The sequence below is a fragment of the Tachysurus fulvidraco genome, chromosome 16, assembly GCF_022655615.1.
Source record: "Tachysurus fulvidraco isolate hzauxx_2018 chromosome 16, HZAU_PFXX_2.0, whole genome shotgun sequence".
Lineage (NCBI taxonomy): Eukaryota > Metazoa > Chordata > Actinopteri > Siluriformes > Bagridae > Tachysurus > Tachysurus fulvidraco.
In genome coordinates this window covers 2,542,745-2,553,633 of record NC_062533.1, presented here as the reverse complement: position 1 = coordinate 2,553,633, position 10,889 = coordinate 2,542,745, and the positions used below count along the sequence as shown (strand labels likewise).

General features: G+C 41.8%; 1 protein-coding gene across 2 annotated transcripts in view; it reads left to right on the top strand.

The window, feature by feature from the left end:
• Window positions 1–10,889, top strand: part of LOC113647023 (CD2-associated protein) — a 53,836-nt gene that overhangs the window by 22,403 nt on the left and 20,544 nt on the right. For both annotated transcript variants that reach the window (XM_047801352.1, XM_047801351.1), the window contains exons 2-5: window positions 1,270–1,430; window positions 6,936–7,134; window positions 9,975–10,075; window positions 10,361–10,481. In XM_047801352.1, coding sequence (XP_047657308.1) covers window positions 1,270–1,430; window positions 6,936–7,134; window positions 9,975–10,075; window positions 10,361–10,481 — 582 coding nt within the window. The remainder of the gene's footprint in view (window positions 1–1,269; window positions 1,431–6,935; window positions 7,135–9,974; window positions 10,076–10,360; window positions 10,482–10,889) is intronic.

Genomic DNA, 10,889 nt, shown 5'->3' with positions numbered 1-10,889 from the left:
GTGTATTGTTGTATTATCTGGTGAAGTGATGGCGCAGCAGATCTTCTGACTTTCTCAAATCAAAGAGATGTCATTTAATAGGAAATTGATCTCGAACTACGAGACAGCTTCACCTGCCTGTAATAGTGATGCCTCCCTTCCAGATGCGCTGAACGACTTCTACGCTCGGTTTGAGGTGCAGAACAACGTAGCGACAGGGAAAACCACCTCTCCCTCCAACGATCAGGTACTCTGTCTGCCCACGGCCGACGTGAGGAGAACTCTATGCAGAGTGAACCCATGGAAGGCTGCTGGACCAGACGACCTTCGCAGAACAGCTAGCGGATGTCTTCATTGACAGCTTTAAAATTTTCCCTGAGCAGCGCCGTTGTTCCTCTGTGCATCAAGACGACCACCATCGTCCCCGTCCCAGAGAAGTCTACAATGTCCTGCCTCAAGGACTATCGTCCTGTCGCACTCACACCCAAAGTGCTTTGAGAAGCTTGTCATGATGCACATCAAGACCCAGTTACCACCCTCACTGGACCCCCTACAGTTTGCTCCATGGACGATGACATTGCCACAGCCCTTCATATGAAGGACAATAAAGACACTTTAGTAGGAATGCTGTTCATAGACTATAGTTCAGCATTCAACACAATCATCCCTCAGCACCGGATTGGGAAGCTGAACCTGCTGGGACTGAACACCTCCCTCTGCAACCTGACTTTCTGACCTCAGTCAGTCAGGATGAGGAACAGCATCTCCAGCACCACCACACTGAGCCCTGGAGTCCCTCAGGGCTGCATACTTAGCCCACTGCTGTTCACCTTGCTGACTCTCGACTGTGCAGCAACCAGATCATCAAGTTCACAGATGACACGACCACATTTCAGTTGATTGCTGTTTTGCACAATACTTAACAATATCTCCTGTAACTGCTGCTATAATACTGTGTTCATTCCAGTATTTCTGCACACACAATATTGTTCGAACATACAGTATGTACACGGGTCTGTGCTGTTTTTGTGTATTGTCTTTTGTGTAATGTCTTGTATTTTCTGTCCTGCACTGTTTGCACCAGGTTGCACAGTTGCAGTTACTTACTAAGTGTTTATAGCCCTGTCTTTGTGTTATGTAGCACCTTGATCTGGAGAAACGTCGTCTCATTTCACTGTGTACTGCTGCACCCATATTTCAACAACATATAGATAGATTAAATGTGCTAAAGTCTCTCTCTCTCTCTTTCTCTCTCTCTCTCTCTCTTTCTCTCTCTCTCTCTCACTGTAGTTGAAGTGGTGGTGGAGTTTGACTATGAAGCAGCACATGAAGATGAACTGACCCTTCGACCCGGCGATGTAATCAAGAATGTGCGCCGAATAGAAGAAGAAGGATGGATGGAAGGTGACCTAAACGGACGAAGAGGCCTTTTCCCAGACAACTTTGTCAAGGTGAACCTTTTTCCACAAGCTCTTTTCACGGCAGAAGCAGATCGAGTGTTCGATCGAAGGGTTCAGACCTGCACGCGTTCATACGTGAAATGACGCAACACCTCGGCTGTTACGTATTTACGTTATTCCGCTTCTGTAGTTTATCAAAGTGAACGCCCACAAGCCTTCTTTAATATCTGTAAAGTCTTCTAATGTGTTTAAAGTACTGCCATTTATCACCGCGCAATTTAACGATTATTACTCATCACGCTGTCCAGCATGACCCCAATAAAATCTTCCCCAATTGGTAAAATAGATTAGATGATATTGTGTCACTCATGCCACATTATACTAGGGCTGTGACTAGGGCTGTTTTTTAATATGTTACATATTTATTTATTTATTTTTTAAAGTTCTAGCAAATTTTAAAAATTCAAGTCCGAACAAATTTCAATCGTCGCACCGTTCGTTCGAACGTGTCTGAATATCCCAGCTTAAAAAAGTTTACCACAACACAGATATCCTTTTTAGTTACAACCTGTACATCACAAAATAATATACGGTCGTAGGAGGTCGTACGCTTGGTGCTGCTCCACTCATCTGTGCCTCTGTCCGACTTTCCGCTGCCTCGTTCAGGTTTTAAGTCAGTAGGTGAGGGAGAAGTTTAGTTGTTGTGAAGGTGAAAGACCTTTTATTTAAAAAAAAGAAAAGAAATAAAAGTAAGTCAACAAACCACTTTAGTTTGACTGTAACTGGATGGGTGAAGAGGACATTCGGATCTTTTAGGGCGCCCCCTGCTGGATCAGATGCTAAACAACAAATTCCAAAGCTGTTTAATGCACTTAGAAATTAAAGTTTAAAGATTTTACATCGTTTAAATGGATGTTTGAATAACGATTAAAAAGTGACAGCCCTAGGTCATACACTAAAGATCCCAGAGCAGCGAGTAAAGTAACGACTACGTTCGGTCGTCACGAGCTTACAGTGACGCAGCAAAAGATTGTTGCTCGGCAACCGGAGACCATGAAACAATTTCACGTCGCCTTGACAGTAAACAAACTTGTTGAACAAATCACCTGCTAGTAGTGTGTGTGTGTGTGTGTGTGTGTGTTTTAAACCCTTTATGTTGCTGTGAAGCAGTGACACATGGTTTTTGGAGCAGGTGAAAATTTTAGAAAGTTTGTCAATTAATAAAGAATCTAAAATTAAAAAAAAAACTAGAAGAGGATTTAGAAATGAATTTTTTTCTTTTTTAATTTCTTTTTTTTAATCTTTGTCATTTACTTTCGTACGTCAGATCACGCTATCAGGGCAAGTGACTTTTTGATGATGTGCACCAGAGCCTGGTAGGTGTGAGGAGGGGGGGGGTGTGTGTAAGCATTACTTGGACATGTGTCATAGGTGATGAGGTGTGAAGCTGCCTGCTTAGTGAGTCGGGAAAAAAACAAAAACTTGGGAACCAGGTAACCTCGACTACGCATTTACTCTGTGTTCAGGAACACATGTTTAATCTTTATGGAACACTTATACACTTCCATTACGTAAAAATCACTTATTTATAGTTCTGGCATTTGGCCGATGCCTTAATCCAGAGCAAATGAGTGCTATCAGTCTGAAAACCCTGTTTGGCAGGTTAGTATAGTATCAATAAAACAATCTAAAAAAAAAACCTCTTGTCTTGTGTGTTTAAGTAGCAACATGCAAATTTAAGCTCGTGTTGTAAAGGTAGGTCTTTATTTGTCTCTTAAAAAAGCCTGTGACTCAGCACTTCAGAAATCTAGAGGAACTTCATTCCCTCACCGGCAGTAGGTGCCAGAACAGAGAAGAATCTTCACACGGGTCTTCCGTGTACCCGGAGCACGAGAGTAGTGATGTCTGAGGGTGGATCAGTGATGGTTTGGGCTACAATATCATGGCACTCCTCAGGGCCAGTATCCATGCTGAATGGGCACGTCACTGAAACATTGTACCCTGAAGGTGGACCAATAATGACCAATACACACCGCAAGCCTGGTGATGGAATGGATTAATCCAGATCTGAATTAGGGATGGGCGATTATGGCCTAAAATCCATATTGCGATATACATCGCAGCCTCTCGTGATAACGATATATATTGCGATATATAAATTATAATAGAACCACCATTTCAGAACAGGTTACACAGACCCTTAGGAAAGCCAAACTGCTAAATGTAATTTTTTTATTATTTTTTTTTAAGTATTTAGTTTTGAGAACATTTATTGTGCAAAAGCAAAACTGTAATTATACAACAAAATGTTGCAGATAAATAAAAGTCTTTCCTTCTAAAAGGCACTATACTTAGTTCAAGTCCCTGGTTCTTAAACGCCACCCAACTGATTTTGTGTACATGCACAGATACTCTAAATAAAAGCATATTTCAAACCCGCAGCCGAGGTAACGCATTTGGGTTTAAACATTTTGTTCTCCTAATGAAATTAAAACTGGTGTCTTGTTAATAAAGGAACGGGCACACACTGTGAATTAGGGATATACTTCCAGTATTAGGCATGGCTATTGTAAATAAAGACAATTCTTCCAAGTGTAGTGCACATATACTTCAAATGAAAACATTATAAAGTGCTAAATGAAAGCACAAAATAAATAAATAAATAACTTTCAGTATAAGGAACATGTACTCGTCAACTAAAGAGAATGTTTAAAGTATAAAAGTTTCTTTACATGTAGTTTTAGTTATTTTCTTAAAGGACACAAAATATGCAAACAACAGGAAAAACTGTCTAGTGTTAGCGTGTTAGCCTGTTAGCTCGTTAGCCTGATAGCTCGTTAGCCTGTTAGCTCTTCCTAATATAAGGAGTACCTTTTAAAAACGACTGTTGGATTGAGGTTTGGATCAGTTCCTGTTTTTTCTGTCCTGCGTTCTTCGTACTGGATCTCACGCTTGGCTGCACTGCCTGGCAATGCTGCTGGTGGTATTCGACGACATGTTTAGTTTTGAGGTGGTAGAACAGATTAGTCGTGTTACCGCTCTTAGCTTCAACTTTTGCCCCACACACTCTACAGAGTATATTTTTCTGCTGCTCGTCGGACGGCTTAAATCCAAACCAAGTCTAAATAATAGATGTTGCACCGGTCTTTTTCACGAGCTCCTCTGTTTCGCTGACGCTTTCAGCCATGTTTATTCAAGATGACGAATATGATGATTCGCTGCAGCCGGCTGCAGCTCGTGGCTCTAAATTTCGCGGGTAGGTTGCGTCATCAACAGGCATTATTGCGATAGAATTAAAATCTCTATCGTAGGCCAATTTTGTATCGTTTATATCGCATATCGTTTATATCGCCCATTACTAATCTGAAGATTGCTAATCCTCTTTGGGGTGTTTTAGAGGAGTGAGTCAGGATACATTTTCCTCCACCAGCATCATTTAATGACCTGGACATTGTTCTGCAAGAGGAACGGCTCAAAATCCCTCTGACCTCTGTGCAGGACTTGTATCTGTCGTTCCCAAGGCATCTTGATGATGTATTGGCTGCAAAAGGAGGCCTTGTTATTGTGGTCTAAATGCAGCTGTTTTAGTTTCATTGTCCAACTCTCGTATTGTCCACGTTACGGCCGGGACTGCTGTTCACTTTGCAATCTTTGACCGATCAGAAACAGAATCCGTTCTGTGATGTACGTTTTTAGAAACAACTTTACTAGAAACAGCTCTGTTCTTCGTTTTGTATTTTATGTAAACGATCAGTCGTGAAATGTTAGAAAATTAGCTTGCTAGTTTTTGTATGTTTTAGAAAGTTTGCATGTGTGTTTAGGAATGCAAAGCTTTAGTAAATGAGTGCAGAGTGAGGACAGCTAGTGTTTGTACATTGTGCAGGATGTGAACATTACCTGAAGCTCTTCACCTGTATCTGCATGCTTTTATGCATTGTGCTGCTGCCACGTGATTGGTTGATTAGATAACTGCATGAGTGCGTGTACACGCGCGTGTGGAAGCTGCAGGTTCCCTTCTGCTCTGTAAATATATTTAACTTCTTTGTTTCTCTTCGACTGTATGACGATTCAGACGGCTAGCTTTTTTATTTTTATTTTATTATTATTATTAATAATAATAATAAAGAATGATTTGTCCGTACTGTATTAGAATCGGTACAGAATATGAGACGTTGTCCTGCTCGAGAACCTGTGTACCAGTTCTAGGTTGTGAAATGAGTCGATAAGCCGTGACCAGGATTTTTCCCGTAGTAAATTATTGCCTTTTTACCTCATTACCAGCTTCTTTCATAGCACTAACGTGCACTTTGCTCCCGGATAAACCCGTGATATTGTTTATCAGCTCTGAGTCAGGGTAGAGTTTCCCACAGGAATGAATGACAGAGGCAAAGCCACTTTAACCTTTCTTTCAGATTATAGGCTTATTAGATTTAGGAATATAGCGTTTGGTTTTAACGCACGTTTCCAACAGAAAACTCTTTTTAATAAAGAGACGTGGCTCAGAGTCTGTTGTTATAGATACGTGTATGAAGCGTGTAGGACTACGAAACATGGCATTCATTGTCTTTTAAATTCAGCTGTGTGTATTTTAGGTAAAGATTAGTAAAGTTTGTCGTGACAAACTTTGATGTTGGCTTTGACGATGCAAGTATTTGCAAAGGCCGGTGCTTTTTGGAGGCGAGTGGACACAAGGGTCAGTGTTACTTTTGGAGGCAAGTGGACAGAAAGATAGTGTGCCAAAACATTTGGAGGCAAGTGGAGACGAGCATGTGACGTCATCCGAATACTCCTGAGGAAGTTCCCCTCATTGTTCTGAGTGTTTTGATATGTCACATGTCATAAGTCCATGTTGTAAAAAGTTTTTTGATTTTGCATATTTTGTGGGCGGGGCTGCGGGACAACCGGAAGGCCAGTCGGTACACCAAGTTAAAGCTTTATTCAGAGTCTCACCCTAAAGGAGCTGGCCCAGTTTGGTGTAGACAGTTCGAAAGCTTGCAGAGTTATAAACCTCCAAAGTTTATAATGGGAGTCTATGGGGGGAAAAAGGCCACTTTGAGACCCGGTACCGGAAGTACCTGTATTCGGATCGCTTAGAGAAGTAATAGCATAAAACTTCAGATCAGGTTCTACAACATATCCGAATTTGGTTCGTGTGGCTCGAAAGTCCTAGGAGGAGTTACTGTTGATAACTTTTTGTCTAAGTTTAAATAGGAAAACAGAATGTTGGCTTCTACAAAGCGACATGACGAGGTAAAGAGTGCAGCGCTGCACTTTCCTGTGTTTATGAAGCACTGTGCTGTTCATAATTCATTGACAAATGCCATTCCAGGTCAGCACTAAACAGATTGTTATGCCTTAATGTTATATCCATAGTGTGGCCACATTTAGTGGCGAGGTTTTCTTTCTTCTTCACTAATTTAATGAGCGAAGTAAAGGTCTGTGTTTCTGTAGCTGAATGTCAGCTCTGACAGGATGTAGTGGGAATGAATGTGCGTTACATTGACCTCACTAACCCAGACGGTTTGCATTGCTTTACTCTGGTGTCTTTCTGTGCAGGAATTGAGAAAAGAATCAAAAGAAGAAACTAAGGAAGTAAAAGAGGTGAAGGAAGTGAAGGAAGTGAAGGAGGTGAAGGAGGTGAAGGAGGAAGCACAGCGAAGGTCATCAGGAAATGTGGCCAGTCTGGTGCAGAGAATCAGCACTTATGGCATTCCAGCAGGAGGCTTAGGCTTCCAGCCTCGAACGTCAAAAAAGAGTGAGTCTGTAGTACACCTGAAGGACACGGTGACTTATTTAAACACACACACACACACACACACACTATATATATATATATTTGGAGAATTCTGATCTAACTAATTCTGTCATATTGTGTCTATTATACACAGTACTGTGGAAAGGCTGTGAAGAAATGCTTTAAAGCAGTAACATAAGAAGGCATTTTAGAAACCTGTGCTTTTATTGCTTGTTTTTTATCAAGTTCCAAAATGCGAAGTGAGTCGAACAGACTACTGTGACTGTGTAGTGTGAATGCACTTTGGCTTCAAACCAGCATAAATTCTTACGTTTGCACATTATGCTACTAAGGTGAGGATGTGGAAGACAAGTTTCATGTCACAGGTCATACACCATGGCAAGACTGAACACAGCGACAAGACAAAAGGCAAAGACGGGGGGGGGGGGGGTGTCTGCAGAGGAAACGTCATGCAGCAGATGAGACACATCATGTCCAGCAATGCCATCAGCAAAGAACTGGTAGAAGCCACTGGGACCTGATGATAAACCCCATCTACTGTCTGGTGAAGTCTGGCCAGATGTGGGCTTCATGGAAGGCTTGCAACCAAAAAGCCATACCTCTGATGTAGAAACAAGGCTAAGTGACTTAACTATGCACAAAACAGACTGATGAGTCAAAGCTTGTGGCTGTAGCAGGAGGCAGATTGTTTACTGAAGGGTTGGAGAGGGGTACAATAGTGAGGTAACAGTGAAGCATGGTGGAGATTCCTCACAAGTTCGGGGCTGAGTTTATTTAACCGGAGTGTGAGATTCGGTCAGGATTAACGGTGTCCTCAGTGCTGAGACACACGGGCAGATACGTCTCCATCATATTGTATCATCAGGGAGGCGTCTGGTCAGGCCTCAGATTTATTCTACAGCAGGTCAACAACCCCAAAGAGACAGCCTATGGAATTAAAAGCTGTGTTTAGTGTAGAGAAGAACAAGGATCGTGGAAGCGATGGTTTGTCACCCACAGAGTCCTGAATCCATCATGTCTGTCTGGGATCACACGAAGAGACAGAAGGATCTGACATCCACAGATCTGTGTTTAGTTCTACAAGATATTTGGAACACAGCCTGTCTATTGAGTTCCTTCAACTCCTAGAAGAATTGATGCTGTTTTGCAGCTAAAATGTTGTTCACAATAAATATTGTTGTGATTTTGGATTTCTCTTCTACTCATTTACTTTCCATTTTGCATTTTGTTAATTAATAAAAATCAATTGTGTGTGTACAAGCATGCATACGTGTGTGTGTGTGTGTGTGTGTGTGTGTATATATATATATATATATATATATAGTGTTTGTCCGCTGACTGTCTATAATTTTAATGGTAGGTTTATTTTAACAGTGAGAGACAGAATAACAACAAAAAGATTTGCATTTTAATCAGTATAATAAGTATCTGATCCTATCAATCAATAAGCTTTCCAGGTATCTTTTAAACAGGTAACGAGCTGAGTTAAGCGTTCTCTCTTAAAGGGAGTGCTCCTAATCTCAGCTCGTTACCTGTGTAAAAGAGACCTGTCCACAGACGCATTCAATCAATCAGATTCCAAAGAGCTGTCCAAGGATGTCAGGGACCAGATTGTAAGACCTACACAAGGCTGGGATGGGATACAAGACCCACAAACACGAAAAGGTGACAACACAAAATAACTGTCCGTCTCTGTCGGTCTGGGGCTCTATGCTTGATCTCACCTCATGGAGTTTCAATGATCATGAGAACGGTGAGGATCAGCACAGCTACATGGGAGGATCTGGTCAAGGATCTCAAGGCAGCTGGGACCATAGGCACGGATATGTAGCACATTCACGCTCTGAATGATTCAGAGGAGAACTGGGTGAAAGTCTTGTGTTCGGATGAGACCAAATCGAGCTCTTTGGCATTAACTCAATGCCGTGTTTGGAGGAGGAGGAGGAATTCTGTCTATGTCTCAAAGAACACCGTCAACACCGTCAATCACGGAGGTGGAAACATTATGATCTCTGGCCACAACTTCACCGCATCAAAGGGACGAATGAAGGGGCCATGTACCGTCAAATCTCGGGTGAGAACCTCCCTCGGCCTGGGCATTAAAAACTGCTCATGGATGTGTATTCCAGCATGACACTGACAATGGAGTAGCTCAAGACGAAGCACAATAAGGACCATTAGCGGCCCTGCCAGTCTTCAGACCGTAATCCCATAGAAAATCCGTAGAAGGGGCTGAAGGTTTGAGTCGCCAAAAATCAGCCTCAACACTTTTAATGACTTGGAGAATATCTGCAAAGAGGAGTGGGACAAAATCCCTCCTGAGGTGTGTGTAAACCTCGAGAAACGTCTTCGGAATAAATCAAATTATTTCACTCATTAAAATTTAAATCAATTTATACCATTTTTGTTGTTATTCTGTCTCTCACTGTTAAAATAAACCTAACATTAAAATGATAGTCTGGTTGTTTTTTTTTGTCAGTGTGCAAACATACAAAAATCAGTACAGTATTCACTCTGTGTGTTGTGTGTGTATATAATATACACAGAAATATATGTATATATATATATATATATATGAAAACAGAAATCTCACACCGTATTCAGCAGATTATCTCCCCAAGGACACACGAATTATATGAAAAAATGTGCCCTAACTGGTTATAAAGGGTGTGTGTTAGTTCATTGAAAACAAGCTTCCTGAGCAGTATTCAGGGAGGATCGAATCCAAACAGCCTTTATCTCAGTTTGGTTAAACTGTTCAAACCAGGTTTTGTGTGTGTGTGTGTGTGTGCGCGTGTGTGTGTGCGCGTGTGTGTGTGTGTGTGTGTGTTTTGCTGCAGAACTGAAAAAACGTCATTGCAAAGTTCTGTTTGAGTATGTGCCGCACAACGAGGACGAGTTGGAGCTGAAAGTGGGCGATATCATCGAAATCTCAGAGGAGGTAAGGGACAGCCGAGCGTTTTCAGCTCGGCCATTTGCCTTCGTGCGTGTGCTCTGTCTGTTGTGTGTCGAACACTCCTGATGTAGAGCTCGTATAGACCGTAGCCCGGAGTTTGTCTTGTTGTCTTGATTTTTCTCGTTTCTGAACGCAGCGTGGCTTTGCGTCGTACAGTTTGACATCTGTCGTGATTTCGATTAGTCACCGTTAAATGATAGATATGTATTTCTTTATGTATTAATAAAATACACGTAAGGAAATAGTAATGCAGCCTGTTTGTGTGTTTAGGTGGAGGAAGGGTGGTGGAGTGGGATCATGAATGGAAAGACTGGACTCTTCCCCTCTAACTTTGTCAAAGAAATCGAAACAAGTGAGGATGGTGAGAGCAACGATGTGCCCGAGGAGCCAGGTACTGCTCACTTATGTGTGTGAAGATCTAACTTTTCCTCCGTTAGGGCATGTCAGAACAGGCCTCAAAGGAAGCTTTGTTTTTCTTTTCTTTTTCTTTTCTCTCTTTGGGGCGTGTTAGTGTTAGACACTCTAATGTGACTGTGATTCCCATGAGGCTTTGCTGTTGTAGTGTTACTCGTTGAGTGATTTTCATGCATGAAGGCAATGTTTCTAATGATTCACACACACACACACACACACACACACACAACACAGAACATTTTATTAGGAACACACTACTAATATTGGGTAAGATCTCTCTGCTCCCTAAAAACAAACTCCGTTATTCACGGCATGGAGTCCACAAGATGTTGGAAACGTTTCTTTTGACTCTCTGCTCCATGTTTGCATGACTGCAGCGGTGTAA